This window comes from Notolepis coatsorum (genome assembly GCF_963971535.1).
Source record: "Notolepis coatsorum genome assembly, chromosome: 8".
Lineage (NCBI taxonomy): Eukaryota > Metazoa > Chordata > Actinopteri > Aulopiformes > Paralepididae > Notolepis > Notolepis coatsorum.
Genome location: NC_140172.1, coordinates 59,024,409 through 59,043,559, shown reverse-complemented (window position 1 = coordinate 59,043,559; position 19,151 = coordinate 59,024,409). Strand labels below are relative to the sequence as shown.

Sequence of the window (19,151 nt, the reverse complement as noted above, 5' to 3'; positions counted from 1 at the left end):
AAGAGGGGCAGAACTAACAACTGTGAGCTGCAAAGAACACGTGGGACAGATGTAGCAGATGTTACAAAAACAAATGGCTGCACACAACCTTGCAGAGGCCATACATCCAACTAATGGAAGATAGTTTAATTAACTTTAATTAACAGATTGCAGAATGGGTACAGTACAGTACAGCTCAATACACACAATTGTTAAGGGGATGCAGACCAGAGAAAGACTTTCGACTTGTTTACATCAGGGTCCCCCATTTTCAATTCGTAATGAAATTGCTATTATGTGTCTGCATGAACACACAACTGTAACTGTACTCAAAAATAACAAAATAAGGGTTGTCTCAGTTCACAACTATATTGGTCAAGTTTTGGGTGGGACTTGTTTGCATCCCTACAGCTTCTTATTCAATTGAGCGAGATGCTCGGTTATGTCACACAGCCAGTTTGCATCTGACAGTTCAGACAATATTTCTTCAACCCTTTGTTACCTATTCCGCCTGGATCTTTTTTGTATTTTGGGCTGTAAAATTGTCAAAGAATGTCTGAGGAGTAAGTGCTTTTGGCTTTTTTCCTTTGTTACCTCAGATGTTCAACATACATGTATGTGTAAGAATGTGTAATAACTAAGGCTGTCAAAGTTAAAGCTTTATTAACGCATTAACCCACAATTATGTTAACACTGCTATTTTTTAACCCAATATTAATGTAAAAAAAAAAAAAAAAAAATGTTATACCTGAGCTCTTGGGGGGCCACATCAAATGACGTGGCGGGCCGGATTTGGGCCGTGAGTTTGACACCTATGCTTTAAAGCATTGGCCTTTCAACCACACAGTACACAGCGCCCTCTGGTGCTGAATGGGTTAACTACCTTTTTATAAGATATCAGTTATTAACTACTTTGATTAGGAATCTTCTATCCCATTTTTTATATATATATATATTCTAATCTAGGTATAAGTGTAGTATGTGTGTGTATATACATGGGTATAGTAGATGTATGTATTGTGTACCTATTTTCGTACAGTCATATTTATGTGAATGTATGTCAAGTGAGGTCTGATGGAAGACAAATCTGCTGGCATAGTGCACATTTTATCCAATATGGTTTGAGATTATGCCTGCATGTCTGTCCACTCAGGCCTGGTCTCAGAACAAATGCTGGTACTCTGTGCTAATTTCATGGCTTTAGAAGCCTAGATGAAGGCGCAAAGATCCCTAGATCTGTCAAAATACCCATGAACATGTTGGGTTGGGTATCATTTGGATTTGATCATTTCTAGATTCTGCTTATCTAATTCGCTTCTCGTAAAATCTCAGTCCCGATTCTAATATGTTGGTCGGGGGGGAGAATTATTTTTGGAACCAAACCCTACAAACTTAGTTTGTGGACGGCTATGAAATAAATCCTTCAATCGAAAATATATTTGAATGAAAACAATTCATTTCAATGGGTGTGGGATGGACCACACAAAGTGTGACATGACACAAAACGAATCATAAAAGATTAATTCAATAATACACACAATATTGTCCTAAAATAACTTCCAAAACCAAATTGCGTGTGCATCCAAAAATGTCATCACTGATTTAAAGTGTACATACAACCGTGTAAAAAGGTAGTTAATAATTGCTATCCATCTCCTTATGGTAGTTAATGACCGATCCATCTCCTTACAAAAATAGGTATTTTTAATTGTAGCTAGGGCTGTACCGAATAGTTTGAAGCTTCGTTCATAACGTTGACATTCAAATTCGAAACCAACATTTGAATTTTTTATTAAAAAATAAATATTATTATTATATTTAGTGTTTATTCATTCTGTTTAAACCAATGGGGTTTTTCTTCATAGTATTATACTATTATGTAAGGGATAATGTATAGCTACGAGGTCATTGTCGCAAAATAATTGACCGACACGGAGTTTAAAATACCGAGGCGCAGCGCCGATGTGTTTTAAACGTCAGTGAAGGTAAATTATTTTGCGACAATGATCGAGTATAGCTATACATTATCCCGCTTATTACATGGCTAACTTACTAACAAATATACCTAATTCATTGTACACCATCGACGAGACGAGATCAAATGCAAACGCACTTTGTTCTGTGGCTCTGTCAGCCCAAATAAAGTGATTATTATTATCTGCAGTCGGCAGGTCTGTGGTCTGATTGCACTGATGACTGAGTGCAGCTGTGCATATGCTGAGCAGCACTGATGGTGTTGTAGTGGGCTTGATTGCGAACAGCTGCGCACAGCGGTCATTATTGCTTGGCAGAGGTCCGTTATTGTGTGATAACGGACCTCTGACGCGCGCTATTGACCAATCACAAGCAAGCATTTCGGCGATTGTGAAAACTCCATGTAATAATATAGTATAATGACTCGTCATAAAAATAAAACATTTATCATAAATTATGTAGCCTATCTGCATCCGCTTGGCGCTCGGCGCTCCATCAAGACGTCACCATCACTTTCGTACCTACCGTGCCCTTATTGGATTATTTATGTTGACGAAACTGACAAGTTATATTCATTAACTCATTCAACGCCATAGCCACGCTCTAGCGCCAGCTTTCCATTCCCTATTCTCATGACATTTCAAGTTCTTTGCGGATCTATTGTATATTCTATATTATAGCTATGAGAAAATAGTCCGGCTCATTTGACAGACACTATTTGTAGTCCAATATGTAAAAAAGAGTAAATCTTATCATGTATACGTTTGCGTGTTATCCCGTGGTGAATATTGTATAGTTTCAGAGTGATCCGCTAATCCCTGGAAGCTGAGTTATGGAGCGCTATATGCATTTTGCGAAAGTCTGTTGCGTTGCTCGTCTGGACACGATATTATTTTCAGATCAAAGGTATATAATGGGTATTATGTTTTCATCATGAAGGCATCAAAAGGGGGGGGGGGGGGCGTTTTGTGATGTTCTGATCGTCAGCAACGGCATACGTTTTGAATACTACATACAGGGGGCGAAATTAAAGCCCGCCGCCCGCCAGGGGCGCTCAGTTTTTACCTTTGTCGCTTGCCACTGGGGTGTCTGCCCGGCGTGTAAACGTGTAGTTCATAACGATACTCTTATTTTGAAAATATGTGCGGGTCTCATTTCCGCTCCAAGCGCAGTTCCAGTCATATCGATGGCTCCGGCAGTTAGAAGCATTCAGTTCGTATGATACTCTTATTTTGAAAGAAACCGTGGCAACGAGTCATATCCGCCCAGCCCTGCAGCGCGATACTATTGGCTTCTGCTCCTATCTACACAGAGGCAGTCTGCTCTAGTCTAGACCGGACCTCCATGAGCTACCGTTACTGTTTAAACAATGACCCAGTCAACTATTCACTTTTAGTTTAATACATGACGAGGCATTGTCTAACGGTATCTAGCTGGCTAGCTACTGATATCAACAAATGCTCCAGCAATAGTCGACTCGAGTGCATAATACCTCCGTTCCCTCGTTAGCTAGCTCACGTTAGCTAGCTCACGTTAGATCTATATGTCCCAGTAAACTAAATTGTCTTAACGTTACCTAGCGGGCTAGCAGTAGCTACAGATAGCTCCTGATATCAATGTCTTATAACATTGATTCAATGCGTATTGTAGCTGAGGGCATGTTGAATGTGATTTGACCAAAGAACCTGAACATTATACCAATAGGGCCCAGCTGCAGCACCGGAGAATCCTTGCATGCTGAATGTAGAGTATTAGTATAGGGTCCGCTGCAGCACAGGAGAATCGTTTTTTGGAGCTGGAGGCTACTAGAGTACACACAGACAGTGGAGCTGTTTGCAGATAGCGAGCATTTTGACTTATTGCGTGGTGGCGATGTCTCGCAGATAATACAACTACAAGTATGATTATATAATATATATTTTATTTAAAAAAAAAAATTTTATATAAAATATATATATATATTTTTTTTTAATCAAAAAAAATGTGGCAGGTAAGAAATATGCTTGGCGGGTAGATTCTTCCCATCTACCCGCCACTGGCCGGTGAGTCAAAAAGTTAATTTCGCTCCCTGACTACATACGTTGACCGTAGAGCGATCGCGGACGGAATTGAGCAATAAAAAACGGAATCAACTGTAAACGTGTAATATTGCAGAATTTGCCCTAATCTGGACTGAAATTCCGTGTTCGGGAGAACATGGAACGTTTGGTGCAACGCGAACATGACCGGGGACGCTACAGCGTGTTACACACAACACGCAGCAATTTCCAAGCGTCTAGCTGCTTCGGTGTTAACGTTAACGTAGGGCTGGGCGATATGGCCTCTAAATGACATCGCAATATTTTTTGGCCATATCACGATACACGATATATATCGTGATATTTTGACATTTCCTCTAAAGCACTTAAAATGCTTGATTTAACCCTTTGATGCATACAGTCAAGCCAATATGATTATAATAAGTCCCTACAACACATGTTTGCATTATTAAACCATGAAGATGCTTTAAAAAATAATTAAATGAAAATGTAATAAGAGTAGTCTACTGACACACTAATAAAAAAAATTATTTACATCTAAGACAATTTATATAAAAACTCTTGGGTGCCTCAAGACTTTTGCACAGTACTGTGTTTTCTATCCACTTTAGCCACACACACACACATATATGTATGTATGTATATATATATATACACTACTGTGAGAAAATAATAATCGCACACAAAGGGATAATGGCTTATAGCAGACTTAATGATTTTAGAATATTTCAGATAATGAAATTAAATGTTTATATCATCAACTATCCAGTTCGTATTTATACTGTAACGTTTGGCTACTTTAAATCATTGAATGTAGAGAGAGAGCGAGAGCGAGAACGCGAGAGAGCCAGACCCCCCCCCTCGGTTTTTGTTCTAGGTTCGCGTTTTGATAGTCTAAGCTGCCGTAGGTGATGATGTCACACTCGAATGTAAACAGGAAGAGTTTAACACACGGAGATGGAAACTGGATGATATAAAGAAACTAATAACCAATAAATATGTTTAAACTTCTGTTGTCAAGCGTCGTCAATATAACCCACCCCCTTTCCTCACGAATGGAACTAGTGTTGTGGAGTCCGCTTTGAGCATTTTCCAGGGTTAGCATCTAACGCTAGTTAGCTTAGCCTAGTCATCATGGATAACTTGGTTAGCAGCTAACGTTAGCCCATTGCTTGCGTCAATTAAATTGCATGTCGTTAAAGGTCCGCGCTGGTCTGTCTAATGAAATTACAATTGCATGTAATTTAAGGTCCGCGCTGGTCATGTGTCTATAATGAAATGAGAGGACAGCTCTGCGCAAAAGCAAGTCTCATCTCAGCCGCAACGTGACAACATATACTCGATGTTCACGATATAGTAATTTACTACATCTCATGTAGAACAAGCCGCGATACATCGAGTATACTCGATATATATCGCCCAGCCCTCGACGTCGGAAGAAATTCCCACTAAGCCCTAAATTCAGAGCAGTGCAGTATCCTAATGACTTGTATATGACCGGCGATAAGGTGTTTTGCAAATTCTGTCAACATGCCGTGGACTGGACTCTCAAAACACGTTCGAAGATCACTCTCCAAAAGCCATGTCAGGAACACGGGAAAACACTGTGCTTCAAAACAGATTATACAACGGCATGCAAATTTCTCGATTCTGATTGGCTGAAACAGTCAACTTACACGTGGGTATTTTTCATAACCCACGCTCTTGGTCCCAGGACCCGCCCACAACCGCATCACTATCAATGTGCGTTCGTGGTTTTAGGAATTAAAGCAAGATGGCGGACAAACCGGACAGGAAACATTACGAAAGGATAATGGTGATAGGGTCATAAAGACAAAATGAAAAACGATTGTCACGGCGAATGTCTTAGTTGCTTAAACAATGTTGGATGATGTAATTGATGGGTCATGAGTCATTGTGGAACAAAATAAAAATTGTGCGAATTGATTGATTAATTGCATATTTTTTTTTAACCTACTTTCTATAGAAGCAGCTGGGAGGTGCGCTGTTTTAAGTGAGCGTGGACTATTGAATTGATTGATTGATTGATTGCTAATTTTATTACTGTACACCTTGTTTTCAACTGGTTAAGTTTAGGCCCTCTTTCGAAGTTGGTTAAGGTTAGAGTTTGTCTTTAGAGCAGGGCGATAGACCACCAGCCCTGATTCCAAACTCTAACCTTAACCAAATTCGAAAGAGGACCTAAACTTAACCAGTTGGAAACGAGGTGTACAGTAATAAAAGTAGCAATCAATCAATCAATCAATTCAATAACCCACGCTCACTTAAAACAGCGCACCTCCCAGCTGCTTCTATAGAAAGTAGGTTTAAAAAAAAAAAAAAACTCTTAGGGCTTGTGTCCATAGCGGCCGTTTTATGAGTTGTCAGCTCCTTTCTGTCATTAATTTCTATGCTGGAGACGCGACAGGCGCGCTCCTCTTCCCAGCGCCGCGCCTCGCGCTTATGAGCTCTCGGCGGCAGCGTTTTTGGGCGGAGCGCTCTCTGCGCATAAAGTTGAAACTAGTTCAACTTTTGGAAAGGAGCGCGCTCATCAAGGTAATCAACACCGAGGAAGGGGCGGAGCCGCGGCAGTCGCGAGACCCAGGAAAACGCTCTGAGCTTTTTCCGCATTGAAAAAAACTTCCGCTATGGACACAAGCCCTTATAGGGCAAATAAACCCCCCCCCCCCCCCCCCCAAAGAAAACTTATTTTTTTAATTTGTCTTACCTACTTTCTATAGAAGCATCTAAGAATGAAGTTTTATAGAAAGTATGTTAAAAACTAAAGAAAAGTTGGATGTGTTAGTTTGTTGGATGTCTAGGTGAAAGACAGTTGGATGTCTTAGTTTGTTGGATGCCTGGGTGGAAGACAGTTGGATGTCTTAGTTTGTTGGATGCCTAGTTGAAAGACAGTTGGATGTGTTAGTTTGTTGGATGTCCTACTGAGAACAGTTGGATGCACTTCCGAGCTGCTTCCACATGGAGGCAACTTCTATTTTTTTTTTGTGGGAACTACTTTTTCTGGCGGATGGTTTTTTCAATAAATCTTCAATTAATGTGTTTATTGTATAGCAATAAGGTTGGATGAATGTGCCAGTTGTATAAAAGCATTACACCACTTCGGCTGCGCCTCGGGCCTAACGACCACCCCTAGGCATGGTCTAATTGTCACAACCCACTCCTGCGCGTGATGTAATGCTTAAGTAGGGTATATCTGCAGTGCCGCAGCCCCATACACACCAGCTCTCTAACGATGATCCCTGGTGATCACAATAGATACAGCTATAGGGCGAGGCTAATCACTGACACTATTGTGATGAAATAGCTATGTAACGTTGCAGTACATGAAGTACATGGGACTAGAAATTATAGCTTCTTGCTAAATCTGGTGCACCCATCTATTTGTTTAATGCAAATGATTGTCAATACACACTGTCCTTTATAAACTAAACTAAAGGTGCCTAAATTATGCATTACTATATTTCATCACAATAGAATAGATATAGCTAGGCTACTTACATTGTGATAATGTCAGTAGTAGCTAGCTGTATCTATTGTTTGTTTACACTTGAAATGTGTATTTCTATTTTGTCACAATATTATTTGAAAAATATTGTGTAAAATTGAACTGTATTTCTGAGTTGCAGCACTTAAAACATTAAATGGACTGTTATATCTTATTAAATTGTGGACATTTATTCATTCCCACTTATTAGACACTATTTCTGATGGTAAAATTAGCGTACAAAGCAAAATACAGAATTCTGAAATATTAAAACGGAAAAAGCGGAATTTGATAATTTTTTTTAAAATAAACGGATTTCATATGGCTCTAGTTGATCGTTGCGATCGATGTGAAATCATTGTAGGATCAAAGTAGGATTGATGTCATATAGTCCTTACCTTTGCTAGGAGTTATTCCAAAATGAATATTCCAATTGTCTGATCGCGATTTCCAGTATTGATGTCCATCGGGTCCCTGACATGAAATGGCACAAAATATGCATCAAGTGTGCTGGACGTGTTCCAAGTTGCTCGAATGAAGCGTTTCACTTGCCGGGGTCCAAATTCTCCGCCTGGACCATATAAAATGTAACACACAGTGTGAAATAAGGTTTCAAAGGGTAGGCGATACTGCCAACTAGCAGGATTCGGCCGGCATTGCACTCTTGAGGTCTCAGAATGAGTTCCAATGATAACACAGAGGTCCGTGAGAGTGTATAGAATATTAAAACCGAAAATCTAGCAATAACAAGTATATGAGGGAATGAGTTAACTTAATAAAAAAAAAAAAAAAATTATGAGATTAATCACTTTATTCAAATTGAGGATTTAGTTTGAGGATATGTATTAAAAAAAAGTTTAAAAGATTTTCTTTATTTTTTTTTAGTCATAAAATATGACGACAGACATTCTAAGCTTCGTTCGAATACTTCAATAGAAGCTTTGAATGTAAAAAAAATAATTAATTAAAAATTACATTCTGTACAGCCATTGCTGGGCAGTCATGTGTTCCATCATGTTTAACTTTCTGTAACCATTGAGCAATCGTGGGGGGTTAGGCTATCACATATTTCTACTTGATGATGCAGTGTTTTGGCTTTTAAAACAAACATTTCTTTAGCTATGAACTATTTTCCATTTTCCTCGAAGAACCCCCCCCCCCCCCCCCACACACACCTCAAACATGCACAGAATGTCACACTCGACTTGACGTTCCATTGTCAAGAAGCACTGTCTGGGAGCCCTGGAAATGCCTAAGACGGAGTTCGAGGTGTGATTCTGCGGACACATTTTTTGTTGTTGTTATCGCACAAGGTGTGATGAACATGAAACTCAAACTATATATTTTCCTTGGCATGAAACGGGAAATAGTATCAAACCATTAGGGGCGTGCATGACACTTCTGTCTCTATTCATTATTCAATATCTTCAAGTCTACCCTAAGGGATGATTTACAATTTAAGTGCTAAAAAATGGAAAAGTAGGATACTTATACATTATTGACGCTGGAACTCCCAAAATAGCATTGGCATAAAAAAGAAGGTAGGCCAGCTGTAGTTTACATGCTTGCATACAACTTTGTCTCGAGGTTCCACAAGTTGATCTGAAGTATTTCCAAACAGGGCTTTCAGATTGCTCAGAGTGCAAATCACTGTCCTCGCAACCGATTTGGGTTTTTAATTATCTGCCATCACGCCATGATTGCTGTTTATTATTATTGTTGTATTGTATATTATTGCTTTTGTTGTTACTACTGGCACGTTCTTCAGCTCAATGGAAGTATTCTATCCGCCATGCAGCACATTCAAGTGAGAAGTTGAGAGGAATACTTGATTTTTTTATAAACTTGACAGTAACTGCACACTAGGGCTGACCTTCAAAGCTTTTTTTCAAATATTTGATTTTAATTCGAAGCTTCGACAATATATATATATATATATATATTTTTTTTTTATCTTATGTTGTGGGACTTGTACAGCACCATGGTCAACTTTGTTGTTTTTAAATATGCTCTAAATAAAGTGGATTGGATTAATTAATTAATTAATAATGAGTTGGTAGCTGCACTGTCAGGAGCTGTGCTGCCTGGGCGGCTGCTCTCCATTACACAGCCAACAACATTACATTACATAATTATGTTGCAACCTTCGTCTATAAAGCAAACAATTATATAAATATTTATATGTAGTTAACCCTTTAATCGCTGTTGACGCTTTTCAGCGTCATTCCCCGCCATGCTTATTCTGCCGATGACGCTGTACGCTGATATCAATATTTCAAAAATCTGTGATCGAAATCATATTTCTCCCCCGGGGACAGTATATGTACTGGTGATCCCCTGTCAACTCTCTAACGGTTCAAGACCGCCATCTGGTGGCCGATCGGCAGATCGCCCAGGGAAGAAAGAGGATGTAGACGCTGGTGCTCATTTCAATTTGGTCCGATCACTAGGGATGGGTACAGATTTTTTTTTTTTTTTTTACTTTTTTTTTACTTTTTTTTTTTTACTTTTTTCTTTTCATGTCAACGTTCACACGCACAATATATGCTTACCTAGGATTTGACTTTATTAAACAACAAAGCAGTCGGAGCAATGACAAGCCGAAAACTGTCGAAATTGTAGTTATTTGAAGTTTGGAATTTTTTTTTTACGACTGAGGTAGGTAAATTAAATTTCTTGAGACTAAAGTACCGAAAAAAGGTACCGCTGGGTACCGGTATCGGTTCAAATGTGAAAGGTACCCATCCCTACCGATCACTCGCTATAGGTCCCAGGACTCGAGCTCGACACAATACATAGCGATCCGTTGCCAATAACTCGATAAACAACATGATTTTGACGTATATACTATTATACAACCTGGAAATGGATCGGGTATTTCTATATCCCATAATAGAAAAAATTCTGTTCCACGCTCATCGTCCAACGGCGAGAGGAAGCTACGGTGAGTTTCAGCGTTATTTTCTAATGTCTTCTAAACTGCTCTAATGATCATATCACCCACACTAGATGAATGATATAACGTTGCCCACGGAATTATAAACGACCCCCCGCCCATCCGGTCATCATCAGATCATACGTAGTAACTTCTAGAACCACGTCCATTTGAAATTTTTTATCTGGCACCGATCGCTATCAAACTGTATTTGATCATCAATATAATGCATTTAGGGCTATAAATCAAGTTCTGGAGAAAGCTGCAGAAAATGATAAAAACATACTTATACTTTAGACCGTATTTTAGTATGAATATGTGAATGAAAAAGTATAACGTTGCTACACCCTGAACAATAGATATAGGACTTTGAATGGGCCATGGTAATGTCAATTTAGCAATACAATTTAAAAAGTTATAGCCCTGCAAAGAAGGGGAACTTCTCCATGTTAAATAGGGCTGGCGATCCATGGTAAATTATGAATTTAACCCCGGCGATCAAAGGGTTAATAGAGACAAAGGCGACTTAATTAATTAGACTTAATTAAGCACGTTTTGTATATGGGTCGGGAGTCTCGGGACACTGCTGCTGACTGGGTGTCTTATCAAACACAGGTAAAAGAAAATACTTAGAGAAATTGTCAGTGCTGTAAAGTTTAAACCTTTTTAAATCTTAGACAAACAAAACTTTGAAATATTGTTTGTCTAAGCAGTCATTTAAGGCTTTATAAAAGCGCAAGATTTAGCTTCTTTATAAAAAATGTAACTGTGAACCATGACTTCAAAACCGAGATACATACCGAACTGTGGTTTTTGTGTACCGTTGTTATGATATAAAACCGATGATGTAGGCCTATATATTTTTATTGCATATGGTAACAACGTTTTCAGTTGGGGACATAATTGATGGTTTAAGAATCAAGTTGCGGTCAGTGTGTTTTTTATAGAGGCATTATACAATTTGTTGTACATTGTTTCATGTACAATTGGCCAGTTTGTGAGGCACACTAAATAATCTAAGCTTTTTATGGGTATTGCTTCTAGAGAGGAACTCTCCTAGTTCTCTGGCTGGTTGCACCACTCCATGTGTGGTGGTGGTTGTTTACAGTGATCTGCTGGTGCAGTCCTCCACCCTCCCTCCTCCTCTATCACTTTATTCCCTCTCAGCCCACTCTCTGCGTTGGACGTGGGTGATGCCTCTACCGCCTCTCTCTCTCTCTCTCTCTCTTTCTCTTTCTCTTTCTCTCTCTTTCTCTCTCTCTCTCTCTCTCTCTCTCTCTACCCTGGATAATTACATTACCTCCTCCTCCATACCATCATTCTCCCGCTCCCCCCTCGCCCATCTTTCTCCTTATCGCCCCCATTTAGTTTTCAACTGGTTTTGATGGTGTTTATTTTTCCAGTACAAATGTGGTATGACTATTAGTAAATGTATTATGTCTTTATCTTGTAATTATGATTTTATTCAAAATGGCCTATTTTCATTTACTTTCATTTAACACTGCTGCAAAGAAGTGTTAAACAATATGTACAGTTAAGTATATATTGTGGATGATGATATAGTAAAAATCCATACTTTTGCATGGATCCATGATGGTACCGCCCAGCCCTACACTCAATCCTTGTGTTTAACTTTATGGCTATTATTATAATTTTGTCCACCGTTCATCATTTTATTTTAAACTAGAAATGCAGCAACGTGAGGTTTCCCTCATTTACAGTCACGTTGAGTATACATACAATACAGAGCATAAAAGCATGAGACAACAAGACGAGGCAAAAAGCAATGATAATAAATCAATCACTGTTATAATCACTGTTCTTTCAAACAGTACAGACTAGTAAGTCTTGTCTTCAGTCATTCTATAATTTCTTACTATCGACTCGTACATGTAGCTTGTTCATCGTTCTCTCGTGAACATGTCTTTCCACCATATAGGCGGTCCTGTTTTGTCAAAGGCAGAAAATGCCTGCTAAACAATCTGGAGGATATTCCAGGTTGGAAGCAGATGAAAGCAGGATGGGTCACGCTGTACAAGCAGCAGCTCAGCCGCCCACACGTCTTGTATAAGCCATTATTGAAACAGTGTGAAAGTGGAACTGGATGTTGTTGTCTTTTTTTCTCTCACCCTCTCTCTAGGGAGAAAGTGATGACATATAATATTTATCTTGATGTAGCCTAGCCATTATCGTCGACACTACTGAGTTACGAATTCAGCAGGGCTGAAAGAACGAGGCAGGAGAATCACAAAAGGGGCCTGTAGTCGTAATCGTGCAATAAGTTGGCCTGTGTTTCCAGCACATCTTTTGTGTTGCTTAGTTCCACCCAAATATGCATCTTCAACTAATGGTCTTCCAGGCGGTTTGTGTGTGCTTGTTTGTCCTAACCTTTATTTAACCAGGCAGGTCAATTAAGAACAAATTCGTATTTACAATGACGTTACAATGCCAAGAGGACAGAAGGGCCTCTTGAAGGGTAACAGGAAACGGGACACACAAAATGGAAAAGAGACGGACGATGCATACATCACAGATTTTTTTTTACACATCACACAAATTATTAAAACACACACCAAACAAACAACCAAATAAAATTACATGGTATGTAAGACATGAAGGAAGCAGAACAGACAACTTATAGTTAAAAGGCTGGGTGACAGTTGCAGGTGTGTGTGTAAACAACTCTGTGATAAGAGTCCTTACTCTGTGATAAGAGTCCTTAAAAGTAGTGAAGGGGATCAATTCATCCTTTTTTTAAATAAAATGTAATTCAATTCCATGATTTGTTTGAGTGCTTGTTTGTCCTAATGACTCTTCACCTCTCCTCCCCCAGGACCCAGCAGGGATCTTTGAGCTGGTCGAGGTCGTAGGCAATGGGACCTATGGGCAAGTATACAAGGTGAGAGGAGTGGGCGGGTGCACGAGGGAGGGAGGGGCAGAGCAAGCTCACACTCACACTATTATGACATTATAATGTCATAGTGTGATCTCCCTGTTCACCACTAAAGATCAGTGGTGAACAGGGAGATCACACTATGACATTATCATGACACTTGGCACATCGCTACTATTGCCATTAGTGATGCACGATATATCGGCCGCCGATATAATATCGGCCGATATGGCAGTTTTTTAACACATCGGTATCGGTCCGATATCAAGATAGGGCCGATATTAAAATATATATATATATATATATTTTTTTCTTACATGTTTTGGCCTTATAGTTTCATTTCTGAAAATAAGTTACAAAAGTAAAAAAAAAAATGCATTTTGGAAAATAGCTCTTTATTTGATTATCATAAAAAAGTGTTTTCTATACAGAGATATCGACATCGGTAAATATCGGTATCGGCCAGAACAGCAATATTAATATCGGTTATCGGTATCGGCCACAATTTTCACATCGGTGCATCCTTTGTGTTCTGCAGTACCCAGCAGCCTGTTGCACCAGCTGTGTGTTTAGTTCAAACAGAGCCTAGGTACAATGTAAATTCCTCCTAAGTTGTGATTTACACATTACTAAAATAAAAGCGGTTGCACCACATTTTGCAACAGTAATCCAGTAGAGAGAGACATAATTGAATATGATTAGCCTCTAGTGTGGACTTAGTAGTTACTAAGCCTCTAGTGTGGTTTTACATCCTAACTAGTAGTTACTAAACCTTTAGTGTAGAATTTACACCCTAATTAGTAGTTATTAAACCTTTAGTGTGGACTTTACACCATAACTAGTAGTTACTAAACCTCTAGTGCAGACTTTATACCCTAACTAGTAGTTACTAAGCCTCTAGTGTCGACTTTACACCATAACTAGTAGTTGGGCCAAAAAAAGAAATGGTTTGGTTCCGGTTGCCGACCGACCCTGCCGATTTAGGTGCGACCCAATTTAGTTTTTGTAGTTTTTAATTAAAAATAATAATAATAATAATAATAATTAAAAAAAAAAGTTTTATTATATATATATTTTTTATTTCATAAAAATCTTTGTCAAACCTTTAGTATTATTGATATTAAACATGCTGGCAGAGTACATGCATCCATGTTGTCGTGAACATTTTAATTAAATAAAGAAATTCCCTATCCATAGTCGCCGTGGGAAATTTTTTTATAAAATAAATTCCCTACCTACCCATGGCCTTAACTGACAACCGACAGGAACCAAACAATTTTTTCTTTTATGCCTTACTAAGCTTCTAGTGTCGACTTTATACCCTACCTCAGGAGAGAACTTACACATAGCTGGTGCAGCCCAGTGCAGGGGCGTAAATGCCTTGGGGACAGCTGTACCCAGGCCCCTAGTGTTGGGGCGCCCAAAGAAAATATCCTCCTTATAGTAACAGTGCCTGCCCTGCATGCTACATAAAATGGCTAAAGCATGATCATATTTCAGTTATGATATAAGGAGGGGCCTTGTGACCTAGTTAGAGTATTGTGTTTTGATATTGTGATATGTTGCTATTTAGCTCTCTTCCTTTTCATTAGACCACAGGGCTGCAATAATATCCCTCAGGGAAATAAAATCTCAATCAATTATTCTCATGTATAAAAGTCCTTGAATCAGTTACTGGATGATATTCATGACCTTTCAGATGTCCAAGAGCTTCAAGAACATCTTTGAAATAGTACCATAAGAAATGTCATTATACTAGCCCCCCGTATCATTGTTAAAATTGCGAGGGGATGCATATCACGTTATCATAGTGTATCAATATATATATATATATATATATAATTTGTTTAAATATTTTTTTTTACAACTGTCCTGGAACTAACTAGTTGAATTTGTCCCGAACTTACGGAAGTGTATTGCTGCCACACCAGAAACAGAAAAAAATATCCGTATCACGTTATAACGTGATAACTTCTTGTTTTAACATAAAACGTTTCACGTTATAACGTGATAATCATGTTTGAATAAGGAAACGATGTGCGCCGTCTGCATGATTTCTTTTCGTAGCCGTAGTTTGCGAAGACGCTCTCTGATTGGCTAGCCCGCATACAGCGAAGACCCTCTCTGATTGGTTTAGCTCCGACGGTCTCTGGGATAGAAATGTCCGCCTTGTTGTACACACAAGATTGTTCGCCCATTACATATATATTCTCCTAGAATACATATTTATGGACCACCAGCCCTGATTCCAAACTCTAAGCATAACCCACTTCGAAAGAGGGCCAAAGCATAACCACTTCGAAGCAGAGAATATATATGTAATGTGCCGCACATTATTATGTGCGTCGGACATTTCTATCCCAGAGCCAGATTCATTCTTCCTTCTGTACAGCATGCATTTCAACACCCTTTCTAGTGTACGCATACTCATCACAATATCATCCACCGTGCTCTATAATAGCATAATCTCGCCATGTCTCAACCCAAGCATGAAGTAGAATTTAATCAAATCATGTACAAGAGCCATAATTCCTAAATGTTCCGGTCTCGCAGATTATTCAAACATGATTTTCACGTTATAACGTGAAACGTTTTATGTTAAAACAAGAAGTTATCACGTTATAACGTGAAACGTTTTATGTTAAAACAAAACGTTATAACGTGAAACTTTTATGTTAAAACAAGAAGTTATCACGTTATAACGTGATACGGATATTTTTTTTCTGTTTCTGGTGTGGCAGCAATGAACTAAAGAGGAACCATCCCAAATAATAAAAAAGTGGCCTTTTTCTTTTATCCCTGGACAGACCCTGATCTGTTTTTGCATCGTCCCAGATGCAATTTTGTATTGTTCCTAGGATGTCAGGATGCCTTTAAATTGTGTCGAGTCTTGGAGCATGAGGATCTCGGAGTGGTTGAGCTCAGATCGAGGCCACCTAATAAGTGCTGTTCCTTTTTTATTAATTGTTCTCTGTACTAAGTCTTGAGTGCGAAAGAAAATGTAGTGCAGCTAACAAACCATCAGTCTGGGAACAATTTGTCAGTCATAGTGTCAGTGACAAAACCAGGAGCTGTGAAATATAAGGAGGAACAAACTTTCATGATTTAGCACCAGTAAAACGAATTCAATCAAAAAGTTATTTTGAGATCAGGGACCGGTTGCACAAAACACACTTGTGGTTTAATGTATCCTTGCATAGGTCTTGCACAGCATCTCTTAAATGGTTTCCTTAGTTAAGGAAAAACGTTAAAGCATTTACTGCAGTGAAAGGGAAAATGTTACGGAAATCTTGAAGAGAATATTTAAGGGTGTTTTGTGTAACCAATTTAATTTTTACTTTTAACCTCTTAAGCCCTAGCCATATTTTCAGAAAATTCACCTAAAAGTACATACCCAAGTAAATGGAAGATTTCTCCACTTCTACAAGGTTAATTTGTATGTTCTTGGTATCTATCTAGGGACATCTATGATATCTTTGACGGTGAATAACACCATGGCATGCTAACATTGACCAAAAGTGAGCTCATTCAGCACCTTCTTGAGATCAAGTGTACAAAAAATCTATGCCAATGAACAAAGGGCAGATGATTTACAGGTTTTCTTGTACATACTGTATAGTACAGAATTTTGCCATCATGTGTCACCATGTGCCATCCTGCAATTTGAAATATGAATATAGAATATCAGGCCTATAAATGACCTTTATTATGGCCAATTCATAAATCTATGGATCGGGCTAAATCTCTTTCCAATGGCAGAGTTAAATCTGGATTTAGTACCACCAGGCGCCCGTTACAGGGCAGCAAAGACTGAATGAAATCTACTGCAAGTACAGTTACTTTTGTATAATGTCCATAGATCAATTAGTGACGTGAAATAAATCTCGGCCTGGTACCGGGCTTAAGAGGTTAACTCCGATTTTAAGGAAGATCTTAACTTAACGTTCTTTGTGCAACATGAATGATTGCTTGTTGAATGAATGAATGAATGAATGAATGATTGCTTGTTGTCGACTGACCCATTAGAGATAACTAGGGATGCACGATAATTATCGGGCCGATATCAGCAATTATGACGTCATCCCGATAAACCCGATAACGTTATTGATAGCTCCGATAATATATAAAAAATAAATTTGGTTAAAAGAAATCCGGTGTGGGTGGATTGGGATGAAGGGCGTTTGTTTTTACTGTAGGCTCCTCCCGTTTTGCCAGTACTGTGGTACGACTGATAGCGTGTGGTTTAGGAAGAGGGAGTTTTTCACAAATCCAGCTCTCCCTTTCTCATGCCTGGCTGTGATGTAGTCACGTAACATTTAGAAGCAGCAGGGTTTCCGTTAGAAAAAACTGTTGCCGGTCTCCGTGACCTGCAAGATTTCAATCTACCGGACAAATGAGATTAATTCCGGTCATAGTTTATTGAGCTTTAAAACAATTGATATAGGCTATATAAAGAATGTCATCCTCAAGGCATGTAGATTTATAATATTATTACTTAAAACGAGGCTACTTTTGCGTATAGTCATTAATATATTCCAAATAAAATAAGTCCCTCGATACTCCGTGCTGCTGCTGACTTGAAATAAAATAGACTGCGTATGTGGGCAGTCGGTCCGACACTAAACAGCAGTCTGTTATAATCACATTTTTATGAGCTAACGAATTCCGTTATATTGGACATTTGTATTAATTATATCAAGCGAAGAACTGAGAAATTTTGCAGAGAGACGGCAACATTATCGTGGGTTTGCGTGATGTATATCTCCACCTCCCAACGACTTGGTGCTGGTCATAATGTCCGGTGAAAACAACTCCCTCCAAGCACAACTTGACCACCCGAACCGTACCAAAACAGGCCAAAATTAAATAGCCCATGCGACGAACGATTCATTACATTCGTTTCATCGTTGCTCCACCAAGCAGCCGGTCCAACAATGAAAGCTGTTATCAGCGCGAGCCGGCCGCAGTTAGTTTGCAAGAAGCATCCAGCTGCAGACCCGCAGAGCAGCTTTCCAGGTCTGGGGACCGCACTGTGCCAGCAAAGCTGGTGGGTTCTGTGGGTCTGCAGCTGCATGCCTTCCGCAAATCCAGCAGCAAGCTCTCGCTGAGCGAAGCAACGACAACAAACGCAATGATTGTTTTGTTCATCGCATAGGCCACCCAACTCCAGCCCATCCAAATACAATTCAAATAATCAAACTGTGCCCAGAGGGAACTATTTTCACCGGACACTATGACCAATATGTCGGACTTCAACAGATTTTGCCGGTCAAATACCGGTAATTACCGGCTAACGGAAACGCTGGCACAGATAGTAAACAAAGATGGCGTCGTCGGACTTTTTAAAAGTTTCAGAGGAAAACAGTTTGCTTGCTATTTGTAACAAATGCAGACGTTCCACGAGGAGGGAAAGGGGCAACAAGCTATAACACATCCAACCTAATAAGTCACCTGAAACATCACCACCGCTACGATGGTGTATTAAAATCCGACGACGACGCCGAGCAGCTAAAGGCTAAGCTAATCCAAAGCCAGCTGCAAAGGAACCGGCGCGGCTTGTACCTATTGACGAGGCGTTTGCAAAATTAAAGACGTTTGACAGAGATGATTTGTTTGGTTTATTTAATTCTTTTTGAGGCGTGCTGTCCTATAAATGCCAAGTAATAGTTGTTTCATGGACCAAGACCACAACAGTCTCCTCTCCTATAGCGTCAAATGTTTTATCTGCTGACAAAGCACAATACCTGTTGGTTTTTAGTTCACTCATTGTTCAGGGAAACGCATTGTTAATGACATTGACGGATTGTGAATTTTGTGATTGACTCA

The 19,151-nt window shown here is 39.2% G+C and overlaps 1 protein-coding gene across 2 annotated transcripts in view; it reads left to right on the top strand.

The window, feature by feature from the left end:
• Positions 1–19,151, top strand: part of mink1 (misshapen-like kinase 1) — a 255,643-nt gene that overhangs the window by 48,733 nt on the left and 187,759 nt on the right. For both annotated transcript variants that reach the window (XM_084320845.1, XM_084320846.1), the window contains one exon: positions 13,266–13,331. In XM_084320845.1, the coding sequence (XP_084176971.1) occupies positions 13,266–13,331 (66 nt within the window). The remainder of the gene's footprint in view (positions 1–13,265; positions 13,332–19,151) is intronic.